The following is a 24721-nucleotide window of genomic DNA, read 5'->3' as shown; positions in this document are numbered from 1 at the left end:
TGACATCAACTGTGACATAACAAAATCCATTAAATATTTAGGACTTCCAACCGTGAACATCACACAGACGCTTAGGTTTGAGGTCGAAAGAGCAGGATGAATTAATCCGATAGTGGATTGATTTAAGAGTTGGAATGTCAAATTCTCCAAAGGGTCTTTTTTATTTGCCTCTTTAAGCATTTCTGTTTTCAAGTTGCATGTGGTGAACTGGCCGTATGTTTTTAATTTATGCTGTGTTTTGAAATAAAACCAAGTATTCGCCCTGAAGTGAACAAATCTTCCCAAGGGATGTTGGGGAAATAGAGGTTTCAGCAGAGTTGTCATTATGAGCTTGTTGGGCTGTGCGTGGCAAGAAAAAAAAAAAGACTCTTTACATTTGCGCTATAAATAAACTCTGTTCTGGGTTTTTTCTCTGGTGTTACATTTCCTACACATATGGCATTTATGAAACTTGAAATGTTGTGTACAGTACAGTTTTCAATTTTGCTAGATTACTCTTCCTGTTCTGTCTGACTAGACATTTTTTTTATTACTGTGGTCCAGTTCATCATGGCCATCTAAAAATATCTATCTCTAAAATGAATCATGTGTGCCTGGTATTGCATAATAGATCAGCAAAGGGAAAACAGAGGTGTTGGTGACAGCAGGGAAGCAGAAATGAAAAATGGGAGAAAAGGGGAGATGCCACCTCAGCGCAACCTTCAGATGGACTCGGGCTTTGGTGCAGTGATTCAACTCGCTGCAACTGCTAAATAATGTTTGGATAACAGTCCTATTATGGTCCTTTTGTTGACAGTTTTGTTTCTTGTACTCATCGAGTTGACCTTGAGCAAAGGAGGTGGGTGAGGAGGGGGGAGGACAAGCACATTCATGTTTGTGCACCAAACTGTTCAGCTTGAGCAGCCATCTCTGGTTGTTTTGCTCACAGCTCATCCTGCAGACCTGATAAAGCAGGAGTACAGGGCAGGCAGCACGCCACTGACCTTCTCAACCTCGGCTAGTCCCTCTCTGGGCCCTGACAACTCCTACTTCACTTTCCGTCATTGTGTTGTCTTCCTGGCAAACGGCTCTTCCAAATGAATGAGGAAAGAACAAGGCGGAAGGAAGAGGATGTTGGAAGTGCACGGTGTAACGCACATCTGTTGCTAAGTTTTCCTGAACATATGTACTGTGACTTTACGTTCAGGTGAAACAATCATTTCCATCCCGTAAAGATCTTATGCAATGGAAACTTTGTTTACTACTCCAGTAAATAGGATGAACCTGAGATACGACTTGGCAAACGGGAGATATTTCTAGTCCGCTCAGCTCGTGGAAACCCGTGGCTCAGCTACGAGCCAGCAAGCTAAAATTATGCTAGCAAAGTCAATAACACTGCATACAGTTGAGAAACGATAAATATCATTTGACAGTATGTTAAACAAAAGACGAGCTACCTCTCCACCCATCTCATTTTCTCCAAATCAGTGTGAAGAGTTGAACAGCAAATGGGATGTGAGATAGTTGCTTTAATGTATCAGTAAGTTCAGAGGGGCAGTGTACTTCTTGCAGCTTGTGTGTTACAGTCGCCATCCAATGGTGTTCAGAGGATGAGGCACTGAAGGACTACAGTCAGTGTTGTGTTATTCAGATTTACTGTAATTCTAATGTCGATTTGTTTAACATATGTTGTTAAATCATTCTCCTGGTGTTTAACTCTTTGTGCCGTTTCTACCTTTTCTTTTCAATTTCTCTTACTTTAGCTGCATCTCAGCGATCAAAGTTGTCATATTTCTCAAATAAAGTGTTGCAATAAATTGTGAAAAGAGGCTTTGACTGCACCCTGTTGCTATGGTTACTCATTTCAGGCAGCACATTAATTTAGAACAGTGAACACAGTGTCAGTGAATCTACTCAGTATGTGTCCATTATCAGGAATTAACGGACACCCTGCAGCCAATCAGAATCAAGTATTCACCCATGGTATAATGTTACTTGTATCAGATGTATGAGCTTCACTGTGCAGAGTGATGTTTGTGGTTGACATTTGAAGATTGTTTTCATACTCATCTGCTAATAGAGTAAAGTTTATTGGTGCTCACCTTAAATCTGAGTTGGCATGTACATACTATGAGTAAGATTTCAGACATCTCAGCTAATTTTGAAGTCACTTGTGATTCAGTATGAAACTTGCACAAGTGTGACGTTGAAGCTTGAAGGACAAGATTTTAAGAATTTGTAAGTACGTCATTGAACTTTTTGTGTCAGAGACAAAACAGAGACATTATTCAGAGCAGCAGAGTCTTTTTATTTATCGTAAAAGATGCATGTCCGGGGTCCTTAAATTATTCTTCATGATGCTCGAAAGAGAGGAGACAGTTTAGTCTACACACTTTTTATTGCTGTGCTGAGAAAACATGGAGGAACTGTGGTGCCTGATTTCCTTTAAGTTTATAACTCTACCAAATTATGAAATAAGTCTGTTCTCTGAAAGGATTTGTGGGATTTAGCTCATTTGTGGTAATGGGAACTCTTTGATGGGTTTATGGGCCTTCAAAGTCTGTTTGTATTTCTCCACGCAGAGGAATCTCAAATGTTGCCCTCATAAGAAAAACACTGTTTCCAGTCATGTATCAGCTGCACTAGATATAAAAGACGAAGCCACCTTGTCCTGAGTCATCCTTAGTAATGGCTGCTGCCCCAGATATATTTGGCCTTGGCTGGCCTGACCAGGCATTAGGGTCTCGTCACAGTATAAGAATGTAGCCCTGTCCTGATCAGGCAAAGCCTCTGAGCATCGGAATGTGTTTTTTATTTTTATTTATTTTTATTCTTTTCTTTTTATTGGTGCTGCTTCTCAAACATGCTGCAGTGACAATGCTTAACAGGTCAGGCTGTAGATCCTGTGTCAGTATCTCAGTGGGTGAATAGTGCAGTTGGGTGGGTGTAGGGGAGTCAGTCATGCTGCAGCACATGATGTGATGCAGAGGGTTTAGCTGTAGGGCAGCAATTTACTCGGCTTTGACATCAATACAGCAAGTGTGTCCCAGAGTTCCTTTGTCACTTGACTGAGGTCTAATTTGGGAACAGGAGATGCCCTTTCTCTCTGCTCTGTGTGCGTGTGTGTGTGTTTGAGCTGTGTAAAGGTCCTACGTGTTGACCTTTGCACCTGTTGCTCTGCAGTGGATTTCTGTGTCATGCTATGGCTTATTGTACAGTACAGCTTGTGTCTGACGCACACTTATTCCTGCATGTTCATACTCACTTACTCTCAGCTTTGCTCCTTTGGGGCAGTTCAGTATCATTCACTTACAGAGACTTGCAGAAAGAAAAAACAACCTGTGTAGCTTAAAAGCACAGACAGACTGTTTTTTTTCTGTAGGTATCAATGTTTTGCAGACTGACCTTTTGACCATTTTTAATATGATTCCCTTTGAACCCCCCCTCTCTCATTCATACAGTGTCACATCTTAATCCTCTCTGCCCTCAAGGGATAGTCTCAGAAATGTGGTGGTGTCTGTGTTTGACTCACTTGCAAATGACATCATTTTTCATGTTGGGTGTTCAAATAAATAACAAATGATTAGGCCATTTGTCTTTCCACTCGGTTGTGCATAGTTACATTTGTCATGATAACAACTTTGGCAGAAAGCAGCGCAGCCCTTCGGGTGAGTCTTACTTTTAAACAAGTTGCAGAGAAGGAGCCCAGGCAAGACATTACAGTAGTTTTGGTCCAAATAGTTAACTCACAAGCATACAACAAACAGCATATGTAAACACCTTTATGTAGGATGCATGCTCAGTTGTTTTTAACCTTAAAAATCATAATTACAGTCATATGCAAGTTATATTTTGCATTAAAATGTGTTTAAAGCCTTAGTGATGCACCACATGACTAAATAAATAATAGATGATTAATGGAATCTGCATTTTACTTGACTTTTATTCATTTCGCTGATTGAATGGATCCAACTACAACATTCAGGAGATTCATCATTCGGTTCTAACCAAAAGATGAATATCTCAAGACAGTTGTAAGTTTTATGTAAAATGCAACAATCCCTGAATAAAGTTTACTAAATACCAAAATCCCCAAAGTGTCTTTGAACCTGCTCCAGCTCTCTGCAGATTCAATATCAGGGAAGTCAGTTAATCTTCTCACTTCTAGCTCCTCCACATGGTGTGTGTGTCACTCTGCCTCACAGCTCATACACACGTGTGTGTGTGCACACACACTCACTCACAGGATGTTATATCTCCTGTGATCTTGTGAGGTATGTGGTCCCAAAGGTGTTTATCTCTTTTTTGACAACAATGAATGGCATAGTTGGAATAGCTTAGAACAGGATCACAGTTATCTGCACTTGTCCTTGAGTCCTGTCTGACACACACACACACACACACACACACACACACACACACACACACACACACACACACACACACACACACACACACACAAACACACACACACACACACACACACACACAAACACACACACAAACACACACATACACACACACACACACACACACACACAGCACCACAATGCAGGTTTAACAGATTTCCTGCAAGCTATTGTATCTGCCGGAGGATGGTGGCATCCTGGTCCAAACCTCCAGGTTGAACAAGCCAAAGCCCCCCTTCCTCCTTTTCCTCCCTTTATCTCCACTCTCCGCTCTAACACTGTCCTTCTCTTCTTCAACTCTGTCCATCTCTACTCCTCTTCTTTTTCTGCCTCAGAGACGCTACCACACCAGTTTATTTGTCTTTGGCTAATAAACACATCCATCTATCCATCAATCCATTTGTTTGGCCCTCACCCACCCCTCCTTTACCCAATCTCCTCTCTCTTCCTCCATGTGTCCGGTGATCCCCCACGTAACCCTTGAGGAACAGTCTAAACACCGTTTCAGAGCCAGGCCATTTGGGCTCCAGCAAAAACAGAAAGAGGCCAGACACAAACACTTGACTATATGACCAAATGCCCGCCTGCCTCCCATATTTTGGCCCTCTTCTCTCTTCCCTGCCACTCTTCATTTTGAGAGTCTGTCTTTCAAACAATAAATAATGTATGATTATTTTCTTTGTTTAAGACATTAGATATCATCAGCAAGTCATGTGGAATAAACATTTTTTGGCAGTGGAGTCTGACGCTGTGTCTATGTTCATCTGTAATATCACTTTATTGAAAACACTGTATCAGTAAAAGCTTGTGTTTTTCCACACTTAGCAGATGTTTTGTGTCAGGATTGGTTATGACTCATGCTGTTGCTTTGGGACTTAAAAATTGTTTGAGATTCTTTTTATTATGGTAACCGTCTTCCTTAGGTTCGGTGCCCACAGTTTGCTAAAAATGACTTTGGTTTTGTCACGCGTTGAAAATTGTTGATTTATGTGATTCTTAAAACCTCAACAAACAAAGCGAGTGATGAGTCGGAATAGTCAAATAAGCTATTCCAGGAACATTTAGTAAGAGCTTGACTTCATAATATTCACTATTAGTCTGGTTTAAAATAGAGACCTGATGCATCATACTCTGAAAACCACGCCTACTAGAGAGGAAAATAATCAACACCATAATATGCAAGCAACAGCTGAAACGCTAACAAAATGTCTTTGACTAGCTAAAAACATTAGATTTCAGCATGTCAAATGATTATTTTAGTAACCTATGTCTACAAGAGAGGAAATGGTATGTTGACAAACTCAATAATGTCGGTTGCATACAGTACTTTCAAAATGCTGATACATTATTGCCTGCCTGTTTTTCTTCTTCTTAAATACTCAGCCTTTCGGTTCGGCAGCTTATACAAACTTAGTTCTGGGTTCTTGTTGGTACTGCATCCCGCCATTATCGGCTTTTAGGCATTTTTCTGTTGTGTCGAAGAGGCACCTTCACACCAAACAAAGTCAACGGAGAATGATAAATAGTTTTACCCTCTGGGGTGGGCGGGACTTAAAATTGTAATTGCTTCATTTTTGATCGCAGGAAAGTGAATTTTTGTTATTCAGTCTCAGTTTTAACCTCGATTTCATTTACTGTGCCAAACTGTAATCATTTGGCATGTTGCTTAATTCCTAGTTTGTCTTTAAGGTTGTCCGTGGAATTCAAGATTTTTCTATTACTCGTATTTGTGAAGATGTTTCCTTTTATGATCAGTCCTGGCACCTTCTCTGATTACTCTCAGGGAAAAAGAAATAGTGAACATGCCACTTCCCGCTCTGATGAACAAACGTAATTGCAGCACTGAAACAGGACATCCTGCCTGTACTCTCCATGGCGGTATTACGAATAGACGGGCTAATATGCTGATGTTTTGTGCATTCACGTATTGAATGGGTTACCAGCAAAAAGTCTCAGTGGACATAATAACCACTCTTAAAAATTTTAAATCAGCAATAAACACTGAAAAGTTTCAACATATGCTTCAGAATGGTGTCTTGTTGCTGCTGTAACACTATGTATATTTGACCATGTTGTGTGGATTATTCTCTGTCTTATTCTCATTTAATGGTGTTTTATTGAATGTCTTTGCAGTTCTGCCAGCCTGGAGGTTGGAGGCTGTACAGAGAGAGGAAAGCACCCACCTTCTTCACCGTTGTGCTGACAGATATCGATTCAGACAGACACTACTGCTCCTGCCTCACGTTCTATGAGGCAGAGGTCAATTTACAGGTAAGAGTGCACTCTCTCACACACACACACGCACGCACACACACACACACACACACACAAACACACACACACACACACACACACACAACACACACACACACACACACACACACACACACACACACACACACACACACACACACAGTCAACCATGATTACACGCTAGGCCAATCCTGCTGCAGCATCCTGCTAAACATGTCTAGTATCTTGGTGCACGTGACTTTTGAGCACTTTGCTGTGCTGTTTTCATTCGTGCTGTCATTCATTTATTTACTCTCTCTCACAAATGTATCACTTTCAGGGTAACAGGCAGATGTAGCTTATCCCAGAATTGACTGGGGTGAAGGTCTAAATCCATCACAGGGCTAACGCAGTCAATCACAGTCATAACTAAGGACACTTTGGAGTCTCCAATTCACTAAATAGGAGCACTAAATGGAGCCCATAATGAGAGGAGAGGATGTGACCTGCCTATGTAATCTTGAGTCATCAGTGCTACACGCTGGCCTCATTAATCCTGATGTAGTGTAATCTGTATCTCCTCCTCCTCTTCCTCCTCATAAGGGCTGGTTTCAATATCATCACAATGAAAATGATGAGTTTTGTCAACCTCCACGATGTGCGCGAAGTCACGTTCAGCCTCTTTCATGACTCTTAGAAGCCTTCAGGATATCTTGGTCGGGCAACGGGATGTTTCTCGTTTTCTGTTTTCCATTTTAGTCTTATTGTTTTGTTTTTAAACGTTTCTTGGCACATTTGTAACATTCAGGAATGTCTGTCGCGTGCGTGATGTCTTCCAGAATTTGAGGCATTAACACAAAACAAAAACACACTTGGATCCAGCCTGATAACGTTTGTGTTGGCTGAGGGGCACTGATAGGAAAGAGAAAGAAAGAGGATGGACCTGTGCTCCCCTTCAGCGCTTTTTTATTTGGTTTACCCGTGCAGAAGAGAGAAGAGTGTGCTTGAATACATATTAGTAGTCACGGCATTGATCTGCAAAACCCAATAAATTATTGATTACAACAGATTTATTGGGACGGCATCATTTTTGTACACTTATGAATAATCTTGTTAATGTCTTTGACTGCCAAGAGTCCACAGAATACCAGGCTAATTGTTTCACTGTGTTTGCTTTTGTAAGAGGCCTGAAATGACTCCTGTCCCTCTGCCCACTGTGATTTCACATCCTTTCACATGTGGTAGGCAGTCGTCAATCACATTCCAGTTAGAGCAGCACTATGAGTTCAAGATAAATTTGTAAAGCAGCCGTGTACGAGAAGACGATGAAGAATCACTGCGGTGGAATGCTGAGAATCAACACTGTAGTGGCGCATCCTCCTCTTCACTTTACCATTTAAGCTTGTTGTGTGAATCAGACCATAATTACACAGACGTTTTTCTGTTTGCACAACTGAGCACATTTTTCCGTGGCGCTTCAAAAGCATCAGAAAAAGGAGGATTTAGGGCAAATCGCCACATCAAAGAGAGTAAATAACCCAAAAATATCCCTGTTTTTAAATGTTACCGGGTCTTTTCGGAAAAGCCGAGCTACAGACTGAATCTAATTGCTTATCACTGGTTGCTGAAGCCCCCCAGCTGTGAAAAACACAGTATTGACACCATAATACTCATCGGGTCTGTTTCCTGTACTCATCCATCAGCTCAGTGCAGAGAATACAAATTATCATTAACAACAGATTTAGTCTTGATTATGAGTTCTTATGTTTTGTAACTGTGTCTTTGTTTACTGTTGACTGCCAAGGCTATTAGCAAGGGCCAAAAACTTTGTTTTTCACACATACTACATTTAATGTTTATATTAGGTCCAAGTCATAGAGTAACTGCTTTTCCAGAAGGTCAGCCTGATATTTAAACAGTCATGATAGAAAGGGACTAATACATTTCACTTCACTCATTTTATGACTCTGGAAGAGTGTAAACATTTGAAATATTTTGCAGCCAGTGTCTAAAACGCAATCAAATCATGTCTCCACAGGGTCTTAAATGTCTCACTTGATCTCAAAATGTTGACTTAAATCAGAATTCCTTCTTCAGTATCAAGTTTCCACTTCATCAGTTAAAGGAAGTTCACAGGATTATCAAACAAGTTTCACTGATTAAAATAAACTATGCTTTCATTGAGACATCCACGCCAGAAGCGGAAAGTTATGGAAAATAAAGTCAGTGCAACCTGTCAGATTGTAGGTTATGACCCTTTAGTTGAGTAAAACAGTATTAGACACATCTGACTTTGAAATGTGAAATTAAAATGTTTACTGTGAATTGGTGCCATTTGCAATACAAGCTGCAGTATCCGCAGAGTTTGTGCTATATATACATAAAAACAAAACATCACGTGGACTTTAATTTATCAGCAAGAGATTAAATGTTATACATACGTGTTTTTTGTTTTATTTCTTAAGTTTGCTCTTAAGCTCCTTAAGTTGCGCTCTTATCTAGAGCAGCTTATAATAACTGAGATGTTTGTATATTCTAAAAATACATTTTATCAAGAAACCTGGATGTAAAGTGAAGATTAAACTTGTATATTTGTAGTATAATGGACGCTTTAACCACAATACAACCTTAACATTTTGTCAGCCTCATATTATTAATGAGATTAGGCTATATTTGGCCTCGTCCAGACATCATAGTACTGCAAAACAAACAGACATTCCTGGATTCAGTTTATGGCACTTGAAGCTCTTTTTAAAAACGTGATGGTGTTTTAACAGTCTTCACTATCTAAATTGACATCCTTATCTACCCAGCTGAATTCCAGAGAGAGTCCAGACAGGCGGCGGAGAAATGTATTTTGTTTGATAATTAAACCAAATCCTAAGAATAATGGTGAAATGTAACCCCCATCTGAATGGGATATTTTGATCCCATACTCCTCGGTCCCAAGATATTGAAGCACTTACGGCATGTTTTCACTGCTTGGGGAAAATATACCAGATTGTGATAAGGGCTTTAGTTAGGAATGAGCACTGAGGGGTCGGTATATCAGTGTCCTGATGGACGATCCACCACAAACAGAATTAGATCTAGTCTGAAACAGTCTTGTTGTGACTTTGTTGCAAAAATGACAAGATATTAACGTCTAACATTTCATAATTGCAGCAGTTTTCCAGCAGTTATTTTACTTTCATTATTTATTTCTAGTAATGGTGTTTTGTTTACTTGCTGTTGTTTTTTGCATTCATAAGCATTGGAAAACTAAAAAGCCAAACAATTGGGTGCTTATAATATGTTCTGTTAGGGTCTTTTTTTGCATACTGTATGTATGTACATACAGTACAGTATGTGTGTGATATTCAGCTAATTCAATTTATAAGTGGTTTAAGACGTCCTGTGGTTTATGATAAAGGAAATAGTTTTAATGGCTAATTGGAAATAATAATAATAACAGTAATAATAATAATAATGTACTGTTAATCAAAATTATTACAAACAATTGTGCAGTTGTTGGCATCTTTGGTATCATCAGTGGTATCTCTGTTTTGTATTTGCTGTGTTCGTATGTGACTCTGGGAGGGAAGCAACATCAATCCCTAAACTCATTTTGGCTTCTCTCTGAGGAAATCCACCCATATAATCTTTTTCTCTTTGCAGGCAAGATCTTTTATTAACTTCATCGTAATTTTAGGATATGTGTTGTGTTCTTTTAGTGGCTCCGTGGGGATGAGCAACTATGTTAAATGGGGACTGATTAGGAAAGTAAATAATAAACAGCTCAAACTTTCATAAATCTGTATTTCCTCTCTGGAGACGAAGGAGGATTTTTAAGATTGTTTATGGGCAGAATCTATGACTTCGTCTAATGCAATTAGTTTCAGGCTTTTTTCTGTTTGGTACAAGTAATTAAACGCATTTCCAAGCATCTTTTTACAATGCCATCAATAATCTAAACTAACTAAATTTCAGCACACATGACTCAGTATTATACGTCAACACATCATTTATTTTTCTCTGTTAAATATGCAGGACACGTACTATAAAAAGTGATGAGTTTAAGGCACACAGTGAATTTACAGGCTAAACCGGGAGCTCAGTGCTGCTGGCATGCTCTGCACTACAGTGCAGGGTCTGTATTGTATGGCACTTTGTTGAACTCTTCAACTGAAATAGCTTCTTTTTTTTCAATGTTTCAGGGATCAAAGAGTATGGAGGCTGATGGAGATGAAGATGAAGAGGCAGAGGAAGATGGCCTGATCCAGCCAGCTCAAGTGTTCGCACCAAAAAGTCTCATTCTTGTGTCCAGGCTGGATTATCCCGAAATATTCCGGGTAATAAGACACCATATAAATCTTAATAAAAAATATTTCTCTGTCTCGTTGAGAAGGAATACTCCACTTTTTTTTCCCAAATCAGTGCTTTGATCTTGCATTTCAGAGATGATGCTAATCTACTTTACACTGTCTGCCGAGTTTGGTTGAGCTTAAAGATGCATTTCAGTTAAATTAATGAGACGTAGAAGCATAAGCACTACTGATCTTTTCATCACTGACTAGTAAGTTGATGCTGCAGATTTGTCAGTTATGCTATCCATCCCAACAGGTTCTCTGCTTTTTCAAAGGGCACAGAGAATAAATTGCATTATCCAATCTAAATGTAGATAAATTAAACATTGAAACATTTGTTTGTGATATCAGCAAACAGTTGATGAATAATCATATTTCTCTCTCACAGCCTGTATATACACACACACACACACACACACACACGCGTGGACAAAATTGTTGGTACCCCTCTGTTAATGAAAGAAAAACCCACAATTGTTACTGAAATAACTGACAAAAGTAATAATAAATAAAAATGAACTGAAAATTAACCAATGAAAATCAGACATTGCTTTTGAATTGTGGTTCAACAGAATCATTTTAAAAAACAAACTAATGAAACAGGCCTGGACAGAAATGATGGTACCCCTAGAAACGATTGAAAATAATTTGACCATAGGGACATGTTAAACTAAGGTGTGTCCTCTAATTAGCATCACAGGTGTCTTCAAACTTGTAATCAGTCAGTCTGCCTATTTAAAGGGTGACAAGTAGTCACTGTGCTGTTTGGTGACATGGTGTGTACCACACTGAACATGGACCAGGAAGCGAAGGAGAGAGTTGTCTCAGGAGATTAGAAAGAAAATTATAGACAAGCTAATAACAAGATGCTAACAACTGCACAATTGTTTGTAATAATTTTGATTAACAGTATATTATTATTATTATTACTGTTATTATTATTATTTCCAATTAGCCATTGAAACTATATCCTTAATCATAAATAAGTCATCACACACATACTGTACTGTATGTACATACATACAGTATGCAAAAAAAGACCCTAACAGAACATATTATAAGCACTCAATTGTTTGGCTTTTTAGTTTTCCAATGCTTATGAATGCAAAAAACAACAACAAGTAAACAAAAACACCATTACTAGAAATAAATAATGACCTAGAAAAGTAAAATAACTGCTGGAAAACTGCTGCAATTATGAAATGTTAGACGTTACTGTCTTGTCATTTTTGCAACAAAGTCACAACAAGACTGTTTCAGACTAGATCTAATTGTGTCTGTGGTGGATCGTCCATCAGGACACTAATATACCGACCCCTCAGTGCTCATTACTACCAACAATTTTGTGTGTGTGTGTGTGTGTGTGTGTGTGTGTGTGTGTGTGTGTGTGTGTGTGTGTGTGTGTGTGTGTGTGTGTGTGTGTGTGTGTGTGTGTGTGTGTGTGTGTGTGTGTGTGTGTGTGTGTGTGTGTGTGTGTGTGTGTGTGTATATATATCACATACATACATACATACATCCTGTATGCTGTCACATAAAAGAACCAGTGTCGTCAGTGGTGGCTATGAAGTTTACACATAAGCAGCAATATTGATTATTACACTTTGTGAGGTTTGTGTCCGTGTATAATGTCTAAGTTGTATTTCACTTGTTGTCCAACAGGGGTGCTTGGGTCTGGTCTACACTGTGTATATCGACAGCCTGAGTTTCCCTTTAGAGGGTCTGGTGGCCAATCTCTTTATATTTCAGGTTCCTGTTGCTGGTGGATCCCAGGTAAGTCTTAACTAAGGCAAGGCATGCTCAAACTACCACAGTCTCTTACAAATACACACTGCCGCTGAAGACGTTAAGGTCAACCCATTTTTCCTGTGAAGTGATGGCTTGATGGTGCAGCTACAGGAATGCCTTGTTTAGATGGTGCCACAGATTGTTGAACAGCCACAGGCGGTAATTTTCTAATACATATTCGTAATTTTTTCCATACTGTCACTAAGCTAAATACCTCAGCCTAGAGTGGAGCAAAATCGAGCAGAGTTATTAAATTGTGTTTATAGCTGTTTAGAGGAATACGTTTTTAAAAAACTCATTTGGTGGCCAAATGTTGGAAAGTAATATTATAAATGCAGTGCATACTTGCACCTTAAAAAAAACCCAGAGGTAAAATGTGTCCCAGTCATGTTCAAAAATTATTATACTACTGCCACTGCGGAAAAGTCCTCATCACTGGTAAAAATTGAGAATTTGTTTTAAACAATTGTTTGTTGTGTTGTAACAGGAAAGAATTTGGTATGTTCCCTGTTCCTCAGCAGGACGCCACTTAAAATCCCAAGTCCTAAAGTCTGCCTTTAGGCAGAACCTCAGCAGTGGGACAGACAAATTTGTCCAAATAGCACCTAGTTAAACATAAAGGTATGTCAGGAATTGTATGAATGGAGATCTTGTATTTTTCCCTTGAATAGAGAACTTTCTACATCTTAAACCAGGCTTCCACTTTTCAGTTCCCAGTACCCTATAATATTTCTGTTTAATGGATCCTGTGATATTGCTGAGGCTGTGTGCTGCACCAGTGATATTTTGGTGAACATGTAATTGAGGTTTTCTTTTCTCTATGACAAGCACATCAGTCAAATGGCTAATTCAGCCCTTCAGCTGCAGTGTGTGTGTGTACAGCATGTGTCTTCTTCATTTGATGCAGCCACAGTACATTCTGCTATAAATCTGAATGGATTAGTGTCAGTTGCAGAGCTGTTTTGCCCTTTAGGCGCAATGGCTGTAGATGTTTTTCCATGACTGTTTTCTGACCTTTGCTGCTTTTGTTTTTCTTTACAGAAGCTGTTCAGCCTGGGAGCAGGAGACAGGCAGCTCATCCAGACGCCTCTGAATGACACATTGCCTGTTACATGCAAGAGTGTTGCTTTGCTCTTCCAGCAGCTGGGTGGGTTCAGGAACTTTTAATAATTACCAATTAGTTATCCTGAGGGGGGAAGTAATCTATTGAGTCAAACTGACTGTGTCGGTGACTCAGCATGATGTTAAGTAATTTTTTTGTTATTACCAAGATCCTGTCAAATATTTATTGTATAACAAAAACTTCCTGCTGCAGGTTGTCACGTCTACACAGTATCCCTTTTAATTTTGAAGACATATTGAGTGCTGTCCCTGACAGCAAACATTTATCTTAATCATATTACTGGCGTCATCATCTTAGTTGATTCAATTAAGCAGCTTAATGCGTGTGACATATTTTACATTCATGTAGTCTTGATCCAGATTTGTAGAGGATCCATTTTACTTTGCAAATCACATGGTGCTAAACTAGAGTGCTGTGGGTCTTTAACAATCAGGAGACTTTTGCCACAAGCCATTAAGAACTTGGATTAATTCTGCACTGAATGTGTCTAAAGCAAGATTATGTGTTTTTCGCTTTGTCCCATCAGTGTTTCTGTAATTTTGTCTGGGAAAGAACGAGCACATGCTGAAGATTTGATGCACTTTGTTGGTTTCAAGCGGCTGTGCTTACACAGTATGTTCGTACTGTAAAGTATTTGAACAGGCAATGAGTGCTTTGTTGAAGATAAAATGTGCCTGACTCACCATGAATCATATAGAGAGCAGAATATTACAGTTTGGCATGGATCACAAAAATGTAGATAGATAGATAGAAACTTTATTGATCCCCTAGGGAAAATTTAGGGTGTAGCTATTGTACATTATATTTTTAGACTTTCAGGTAATTTTAAAGGAATTCTGCTTTTTTGAACCCCGTGAGCTACGAGTGAAACTGAATCTGATGTACCTGAAATTTGATTTGTAATGGAAAATATGCCCTCATGTAGCCTCATTTGATTAGAAGGTTGTGCTTCAAATCAGAATAGATTTTATTTCCTGAGTGCATTAACACCGTTCTTTTTTTGGAGAGGGTGTACATGGGGGGTACTTACAAGATATACATGTGATCACGGTCAAGTGGAAGGCATCTATTTGTAGCCAATCTACATACACAAAGCAATCTTTACGTAATACCCAACCGTTGTCTGACAGTCAGCCTGTTTTGATTAAAGAGTACAGGACATGATGTGTTGTGTTGGAAAGGTGCTGAATATGTGTCATTGTGCTTAATGTCTGGCAATTATCTGTCTAGTAAATGTCTTGTCAAGACATGTAAGAGGTGGAAAGTTATGTTTAGCTAATGTCTTACCTGCCTTAGTTACAGTCAGGTCATCTGAGGTCAGAGTTCCATGTCTGGTCACTGTTGTTTAATATTAACTCCGGTTAAACAAACACGTGATATGATACTGAATGTGTCTAAGCCTTCTGAACAAACAGATTTGTGTTTCTTTATAGATAAACTGCTTGCTCTGCTATAAAAACTACTGTAAATGGTGCAGTGTGATGACATTTACTCTCTACTCTCTACTCTTTGCACCAGATTCCAATTAACTGATGAGAGTTTTGGTCTTTTCCTGCTTGCTGAGCAGGACACGATAACCATTAAAGGACTAGTTCGACATTTTGGTAAACACGAAAAATGTTTGCTTCTTTGTGAGAGTTAGATGAGACAATATATATTATACTGAAATCTGAAGCTATGGGGAGCAGACGGCCCCCTTAAGTCTGAACACAGGGGTTAACAGCTAGCTGAAATGTGGAATGAACTATCTTTAACAGTGTCATTGTATTCTTCCACCTACATATGCTCAATACATACAGCAAGGAGCTAATATTTTGATGTCACAAACATGAACGCAATGGCACAGTCTATCTTCTGACCATACAAATAAAGAAGTGCAGTTATCCGCTTGTTGTCATCCTCCTGCTGTTGTAGCAACAAGTAACAGATTGTTAATAACTGGCTGAGTCCTTAATCCCACTTTGATTGGCTGTTCATATGATATGATATTTTATGATCGTGTAGCGGGATCAATGAGAGTCAGAGCATACTGGGTGAAATTGACTGACAGAGTTAATTTTTCTACCCTTTAAGAAGTGATTCCTCTGTATGCTGACAGGAAGGCAAATGTTTGTGGTCTGATGATCAGCTACACATAAGCCAAGAGCAAGTGTATCGTTTCCACTTATTAGATCGTCCTCTTTCCCATATAAGGACTGGCGAGTAGCTGGCAGGTCGGCACATCAGTTTGTGTGCACAGGTCACAAGTCATCAGAGAGGAATGTGTGTTAAACATGTAACACTGCACAGGAAGTACACCCCCACCGGAGCGAGATAAAACCGGCCATCAACAGCCCTGCTGTTTGTTGTTTGTTGCCTTTGTCTCTTCTGTTGTCTGGAGCTGTTGCTGACACTTTTTATTTAGGGCTCGGAAATATGTCACTGTTTCATAAGATAAGTAAACATCTCAGCCTTAGGTGTGGTTACGTAACTGTGGCCTCATTAGCCTTGGGGAGATGATAAAGTCAAACTAATTTGCAGGTCTTTTGGTAGAAAAAGGTCCCAACAAAATAGTGTTTCATTGCATTTGGACCTAAACCTTCAGTTTCCTGTTTATTACTCAAATGCTCCCCTCAGGCAGCCAAACATCCAGACTCAGCGCCCCCAGTGGTGCGGATATGTCTGCCAGTGTTCCTCTCTCTTTATCACGTCAATGTGTGATGAATTGGTCTGTCAGTTGCTTGATAGGAAACAATAACAGGAACTGTAAACTTAGAAGTCTTCCTGATTGTCACATCGGTATTTGAAATATTATTTATACTGAATGAGAGTGTGTAATATCCTTTGTTTTTCCAAGATGAGATTTCCCATAGATTTATATTCAGTGCCAACAAAAACTGTCCCATGTCATTGTGGGGAAAAAAATTGTTTTCATTATGTTGTCACCATGAATCAGCTGGTTACATGGCTTTACATAGCTGTGCACAACCTGCAGTTTACATGCAGTGATTGTAACTCTTATTATTGGTATCTGTTGGGATTGAATTGTCAATTCTTTCAATTTGACATTAGGACTAAAGTGTGACAACTTTGAGATGCTTAAGCTTTGTAATCCAAATTAAATAAATATGAACAATGTTGCAAGACTAAAGGTAATGTTTCAGTAATTTACTTAAATGCTTACATTATTCTTCTCAGTGTTCATTTTTTAAATATTGCTTTATTTCAATTTCAGCTCAGTATGAACTGTACATGCCAAGTGCCACGGAAAACAGAAAGGCTGTGCAAGCACCAATCAAAGACATAACCACACACAGACATACATCACTCTGGAAGTTTATCCAGTGAACCTGTGATGGTGCCGTAACCTGTCGGGGGAAGGGGGGCTCTCACGCTTCTTCCTCAACACAGAACTAGCACATCAGGCTTTTGGGTGCTTTAGGCAGCTGTCTCACACATTTCATTTGAATATGACAAATAAAAATAGATTTGAATCAATTCCACAGATTGTGTAATCTGACAAACCAGATGATTTGTTACACAGAACCATCTGAGAAGTCTTGCATGGAAACTATTTGGGAAAGGGCAGGGAATTAAAAAAAAAAAAAAGAATACTTGAATGGATGAGCACTGCCCTATCTTGCAGGGCAGCTGCCGGGAAACAGGTTGTGGAGTCATGCGTAATTTTCTACAGAACTGGGAGACAGATTTTTAAAATGTATACCAACACCAGTAGTAGCACTATGATTTTCTTTATTACAGTCAGTATGGCTGGTCTGCATAGCATTGCCAAAGTTGTTATAAATATCCCACAGAATATTGTATGTTTCGAGTTTTAGTAATCAGTCTTGAAGCTGTTATGAATACGCACAGAACTCCCAAATGAATGTTGTTTGTTCCAATCTGTGTTTGAGGTTTGAATTCCCCCACAAATAGCCATGGATGTTTGATAAATGATCTGGAACAATGTGGCAGTCACATTTCAACAAATACCTCATTAATTTTCATTCTGTTTTGTTTTCTCACTTCAGGAATCCAAAATGTTCTAAGCCTGTTTTGTGCGGTTCTGACAGAACACAAGGTTTTGTTCCACTCCAGCAGTTACCAGAGGCTCGGGGATGCATCTCGTGCCCTGGAAGCCCTCATGTTTCCCCTAAAATACAGGTAGGTATTTGTTTGACGCCAGCAGCGGGACAGTTTCTCATGTGACTTTCCACTAACATCTTGGCTGGTGTCATGACTTCCATGGCTTGTAATTTGACGGATGATTAACTTTGTTCATTATTATCTTCAGTTATAGAAACGGCTATATTTCTTGGATAAAATCCCTCTTTAGCATGACAAAATTTGACCTCATATATCCAGCAACTTGAATGGGTTACATTTTTCCACTCACTATCTTCTCAGAATTCACTTCTCCTTAAAGTGTCTTTCACTTGGATGGTGATGAATTTCCTTCCCTTTTTAGAACAAATGCTTTCATCACTGTCTTTATGAAATACATTTTATATGATGTCATTTTTGAAAATCTGTGATAATCAGTACATGATTTCATTTAAATCTAAGATCCCTTCCAGACATTTTTTTAAAAATACAAAATTACTGATACTGATTTGTGTCTGAAAAAAGAAAACGTTCAGTCACTTTGTCAGAAAGATCAGTTCCATTTTCCTCATCACATGTGTTTAATACTGGATCACAATGGCTCAAAACTAGTTGTGATGTTACAAATCATGCTTGTAACAGTAATGGTTTATGTGAATGCATTTCCTAAAAATGTATGACATAACTCTGAAGTCCTTTTATCATTATAAAATGTAACAAATTGCACAAACACAACTAAAAGTAGTTCAGTGAACATCATATTTCACAACATAACTTGAAATAGTAAAGGGGAGTGATTCAAAAAGTCCGCTGTTACGGGTAGAGCTGGCTGATATGTAAAAAAAACCCAACTAAATCACAATGTGAGACTAAATATCATCTGGGATTTTTTTAAATTATCACATTGTGACATAGATTAAAATTCTTGTTCTAAAAGGCTCAGTTGCATTTTAAGTGTAACAAACTAGCTGGGTTAATTTAACCTCATTATTAATAGTCAAATTTTGTGTGCAACGTTCAACATATAACAATGAAAGCAGCAATACTCAATGTGTCAATCACTGTATTACTGTAACAATACACAGCATGCTATATCATATAATATTTGGTTAAAGATATAAAATATTTAATTGGTGCCACCAGAGTTTCTGGTAAATGATGATATTTCCAAAAGAATATTAATAAAGAATATTATTGCAACATTTATGAACACCATGCCATGTGCAATGACTGTCTTTCCCGCTCTCTTGTAACTTTTCAGTTTTCGTAACTGAGCATTCATAATTAGAATACAGGGCAGTATATTTTAGGCTCTCAGTTGCTCATTGTGTAATTCCTCCTCATCCGTCTTCCTTTGTCTAACTGTGCATATTATATGTTTCCACTGACATGTCCTCCTCTATGTATAGTTATCCATACATCCCTATTCTGCCTTCACGGCTGCTGGAGGTGCTGAGCTCACCCACCCCCTTCATCATTGGAGTGCACTCCATGTTTCAGAGTGAAATCCAAGATCTGGTGAGTACAAACATGTCACAGGCATCTTTAAATACCCTTCTTGCATTCAGTACTACAAATATTTGAGTCTTTTAAGAGTTTGATATCCTTAAAAGTCGGGATGCATTGTAACAGTTCTGGACTTTCCACTGACCAGGAGAGTTTTCATTTCACAAGCACTTTGGTTTCAGGAAGTTTTCTTACACATGAAGGTGAAGTAATCTGCCCTTCATCAAGATGTTTATTTAGCTGGTTTCGGCTGAACTTCATCAGACATAAGTGTTGTTCCTCATAATCCTCCCTCCAGCTCCAACCAAACCACCTGACCTGTCTGTGTTTAATGTGTCTTCACCAGTTGGATGTTATTATTGCTGACCTGGATGGAGGAACTATAAAAATACCAGAGTGTATCCACTTGTCCCTGCTCCCTGAACCTATTTTACACCAAACGCAGACTGCCCTGTCTCTGGTAAACACACACACGCACATAACCATATTTAAAAAATAACATGATGATAGCATTTGAAGAGAGCAAGCAAAAATTCCTTCTTTATCTGTATACATATCTGTCCATCTTTCAAGCAGACACACACATACATAAACACAAAAGGCACTAAACAGGTTTAGTGACTGATAAAAAATGATACGCTTACTTTACTCTATTAATCCAACACTATTTAATGATAAGACTTATTACTGTATATGGTTACTCATCATGTCGGTGGAATGTTCACGTAATATTTCTGTTGCACTTATCAAAAGTTTCTCCTGATAAGAGCATCTGTTGCATTCATTCCCTCAGGTTTTGCACCCTGATCTGGAGATAGCAGATAATGCGTTCCCTCCACCTCGCACTGCACCCTCCAACCTCAAGTTGTTGGTAAGTCATCACAAGCCCTCCCTTTATCAGTTACTTCACAGGATGTCTCACTGTAAGGATTAATGTCCTCCTCCTCCCACAAGAGGAGGACATGATGGCTTTCAACATAAAAGGTCACTTATCCCATAAAGGTTAGTGTTGGGAGTGAGGGTACTAACTGACATAACGCATTACCCTGAAGACAAATAAAGCATGCCTGTTGCAAAAGAAACTTATCATATTGCATTTGTGGCATAGCTGTTTGATGAGGCTTGATTGTCTGTCTCTGTGTGTGTTATTTCAGGACAAGGAGGTGAGGGCCGTCTTTCTCAGGCTGTTTGCACAACTTTTCCAGGGCTACAGGTCTTGCCTGCAGCTCATCCGCATCCATTCTGAACCTGTTATTCACTTTCACAAGGTAAGATAACGACATAATGAAGTTCCCAGTGCTGAAATTCAAAAGTTTCGAAAACTTAATTTTCCACTATGTGACCTTAGATAGAAACTACTTTAGCAAGTGCTGCTCAGAAAGCACATTGTTCTTGTAACCTGCCAAGAATGTTTTAGCCAGTGTCCAGCAGTGAGGGTGGAATTACATGTAAAGACAGATAAACCTGTCAGGCGTGTATAGAGTGTGTGTTTGTGTGTACATGTGTGTGTATGCATGTTGTTTGAAATGTGCTGTAGCGGCCTCATGACTGTTCCGTGATGCTATCCTTTTGTTTATGCAAGCCTCGGACACAGTCCTCTAACCTTGGGCAAAGCCCGGCAATGGGCCATATGAAACGTATTAGGTTTACATTTTTGTTTTGTGCCGGGGTTTTTTGTTTGTTCGTGTCTGTGGTGTCTCCGTGGTAACCCCTCTGCACATCATCCTCAAAGTACCCCACATGGATTCTATTATAAACAAACGCTCGGCTTATTCGTCTGGAATCACTGAGTGTGGAAGGCTTGAGTGAACTCTGTTTTATCTCTTCTACCCACAAGCACAAATAATTATGCGTAAAGTAAATTAAATTCATTTGCATGTAGTCATTTATAACCAGATTTATTTCCCTTTTTGTACATGCTGAAGAACTTATCCTTTATTTCAACATTAAAAGAAGCTGGTCTCAGGCCCCTTACAGAGATATTTTGGAAGATTTTGTGATCATATTCTAAAAATGGCTGTGATAACTATGTTTGCTTTCAGTCTACAGCATGTCCACATGAACAAGATTACATTGCTCCCATCTGTGCGGGATTGTAACTGTTCTAATTCTGACATTATCCAGACTGCCTTTCTGGGCCAGCGAGGCCTCATCGAGAATGATTTCCTTACCAAGGTTTTGGATGGCATGGCCTTCGCTGGCTTTGTCTCGGAGAGAGGTCCACCTTACAGAGCCTCCGATCTCTTTGATGAGGTATCTCTTTACTATAAGTGGAGACATTTTACACCAGCATCTGGTAGATGCGCAATCTTTTGATAAGGAATACTGTTCATCTATAAAGCCCTTTGAATGCTATTTTACCGGATTGTTTGTTTTACTCTGTGTGTATTATAGCTGGTGGCCTTAGACATTGACAGCTTTAAGGAAGAGGAGGTCAGCCCTGTCAAGTTGCAGAAACACATCAGGGAACTCTCTGAGCAGCTATACAAAAATGTAAGACTGATTGATTTTTGTTATTGTACTGGTGTTGTGCTATAATAGACAGATATCCGCATTTCCTCATTCTTTTTATCTGTTCTGGTGTATCTACTGTATATTAGGGCTGTAATCAACCAAAGAAAATCTTGGTCGACTGATGTCCTGAAATTTCGACTGAAAATCGACTCGGGGGCGGGGAGGGTTAGATTAATTAGCTGCGCAGTACTTGGTAGCCTTGTCCGCCTAAATGAATTACAAATAAATATAAAAAACTAGTAGGCTATTTGCAGTATATTAAATCGTTTTTTGACCTAATTATTTTGCACTGAACTGACACACTCGAGTCTGTCGGCTCTGACAGCGTTGCATCATGTGCACCTGCGCAATATCATAGCCTATGATTTCCGAAAATAGTACTATGTCAATTAATGATATCAGCACAAGAACTGTTGAGGAATATGCAACATAATTTTGACAATTGTTTTTGTCATATGTTATAATAACTGACAGACACTATCATTTCAGCCGCTCTGTGCATGTCCTCGCACAGAACGAGGCTGAACATGGGAGCTCAGCTTCGTCTGTCTGGGGGATGCTACCGTCGTTGCGGGCGAGTGTGCCTGCAGTTATAAAACGATTATTAGACTAAAACATTGAAATATGCCAATTCTGATATGTTCATATAGTGTACTCAAAACAGACGGGGCAACATAACGCAGACAAGTTAGCTTATCGTTTTTTAGATATATGCAATATTCTATGTGAGACATCCCAAACTGGGGGGGGGGGGGGGGGGGGGGGGGGGGGGGGTTACACTAGGTGTCTGTCTGGGGGGCGGGGGGGGGTGCGATCGGTGTAATAAGCGGCAACACAGAGTTGTAAGGACGCTTTGCTCTCACACGCGCCGCATTTATAGTCACACAAACACACACACGGGCGCGCTGTCACTCTCTGGTGCCCGCTCTTGCTCGTTCACTCCAGATTCCGAGAGAATACGTCTCATTTGCGGGCTTCCGTTATCTATTTTTGTAAAATGCTTCCACCCTGCCGATGTCTTTGACATGGTAGCGGAGGACTGACTGTAAATTAAACGCTCACAATTAAATAAATATTCAGCAAACCACCAGACCAAGGCCTTCTAGTACTTTCTTCAATCTGTCTCCAGTGGGTTGGGCTAATCCAAAAAAAGTGAAAACAAGGGGGGTGTTCTGAAGACAGACTGTTACCTGTGAAACAGGGGTGCTTTGAAAACACCCCCATTAGCAATTAGTGCTTTCCACCTGATGAAATTAACACAGCAAAAAATCGACCAATCAGAATTTTGCTCGAGCCAGAACGTATCGACCAATAAATCGACTAGTCGACCTACTGTATATACAGCCGTATGTCCTAATAATACATATTGTTCTACGGTTGGGTGTGCTGTAGGAGAACCCAAACCCCCACATGGCATTCCAGAAAGTGCCTCGGCCGTCGGAGGGATCCCACCTGCGGGTGCACCAGGTACCCTTCCCCGTGCTGGATGATGAGAAGGTGGAGAAGCAGATGCAGGAAGGTGTGGCAAAGCACACCAATGCACCTCCCTCAACACGACCTGAGAGGAAGTGTGTTGTACCTGCTGGACCACCTGTGGGTATGGCAAATTTTAAACATAACAACAACATAATACCCTAAATTGCTCTGAATATCAGTCAAAATTTGAAAAGCATGTAATGTTCACATACAGGCATACATATATACAAATGGATTTAATATTCATAGCAGGTGTAGTTTTCGTGTGCAGTGATTTGTCACCTAATTCTGTCCCTCTGTGTTGTCCAGTGTCCATTATGAGTAAGAGTGGCTCCGTCTTTAACAGCGCTCGCAGACTGGAGGTGGTGAGGAGCTGCATTTCCTTCATCTTTGACAACAAGATGCTGGAAACTGAAAAGGTGATGCATATTGTCTTTCATCAAGGGAATTCCTCTACCTCTCAACAGGCTCATTAGCTGCGGGCATCTGTCCTTTGTGTTACACCCATCCAGCAGCCTCTGTTGGAGCTGTAGGTCTCTCCACACCTTCATTGTCCTAATATCTCCTAGCTGGTACACAGACACTCATACAGAATGAGATACAGTCTGCTATCAAATGCTTGAAATTAATCAGTTCTTCACACTTTGAGTTTGCATCCAGAAGCACTTTACATGAGATGCCTGCTCACATTTCCCTTTCTCGAGGCCCCATGTATGTGAGGTCACAGGTGTATATGTCCAATATGTATCCACAGTGTTAGAAATGGGATGGTAGCCAGTTAATTTATGTATCCCACTGGCTTCATATAGGAGTTATATAATCCGGCCTGTAGTCCACATGTAAGACTGCATAGCATTCATCCTCTGAACCCCCAATGAGCCTATAAATCATGCTCTGCCAAATTGTCAGTGTGAACACTAACAACCATACGGCAGGTCGCAGTTCCTAGAAGCGCTGTGCTGGTACAGAGTGTTGCTGTAAGCAATCATCAAATAACAAAGTGACACTAATCAGTACTCTTCATCAGGTTAAATGACAACAAAAGTCTCTCTAACTTAAGATACATTGCTCATTAATAATAATCATAAAATAGGAGTTGCAATCCACAGTACAGTAGATGCATCCGTACATGTACAACATATAACAGTTCATATTTGTTACTTTAAAGATTTATAAAATGACCTACATGCATACCATTCCAGCAATGACTATCAAAGATTGCAGTGAGTTTAACATATAAGCTGCACACACTCATTAACTTTGTTGCT

At 39.6% G+C, this 24721-nt stretch overlaps 1 protein-coding gene across 3 annotated transcripts in view; it reads left to right on the top strand.

The window, feature by feature from the left end:
- Positions 1-24721, top strand: part of sbf2 (SET binding factor 2) — a 99843-nt gene that overhangs the window by 27102 nt on the left and 48020 nt on the right. For all 3 annotated transcript variants that reach the window (XM_062422931.1, XM_062422916.1, XM_062422923.1), the window contains exons 3-15: positions 6522-6659; positions 10817-10951; positions 12626-12736; positions 13793-13898; positions 17885-18017; positions 19367-19475; positions 19810-19923; positions 20257-20334; positions 20618-20731; positions 21588-21716; positions 21858-21956; positions 23370-23574; positions 23763-23872. In XM_062422931.1, the coding sequence (XP_062278915.1) occupies positions 6522-6659; positions 10817-10951; positions 12626-12736; positions 13793-13898; positions 17885-18017; positions 19367-19475; positions 19810-19923; positions 20257-20334; positions 20618-20731; positions 21588-21716; positions 21858-21956; positions 23370-23574; positions 23763-23872 (1581 nt within the window). The remainder of the gene's footprint in view (positions 1-6521; positions 6660-10816; positions 10952-12625; positions 12737-13792; positions 13899-17884; positions 18018-19366; positions 19476-19809; positions 19924-20256; positions 20335-20617; positions 20732-21587; positions 21717-21857; positions 21957-23369; positions 23575-23762; positions 23873-24721) is intronic.

Source organism: Scomber scombrus, chromosome 1, assembly GCF_963691925.1.
Source record: "Scomber scombrus chromosome 1, fScoSco1.1, whole genome shotgun sequence".
Lineage (NCBI taxonomy): Eukaryota > Metazoa > Chordata > Actinopteri > Scombriformes > Scombridae > Scomber > Scomber scombrus.
The sequence above is the reverse complement of the archived record's forward strand: the minus strand, read 5'-3'. Positions and strand labels throughout refer to the sequence as shown.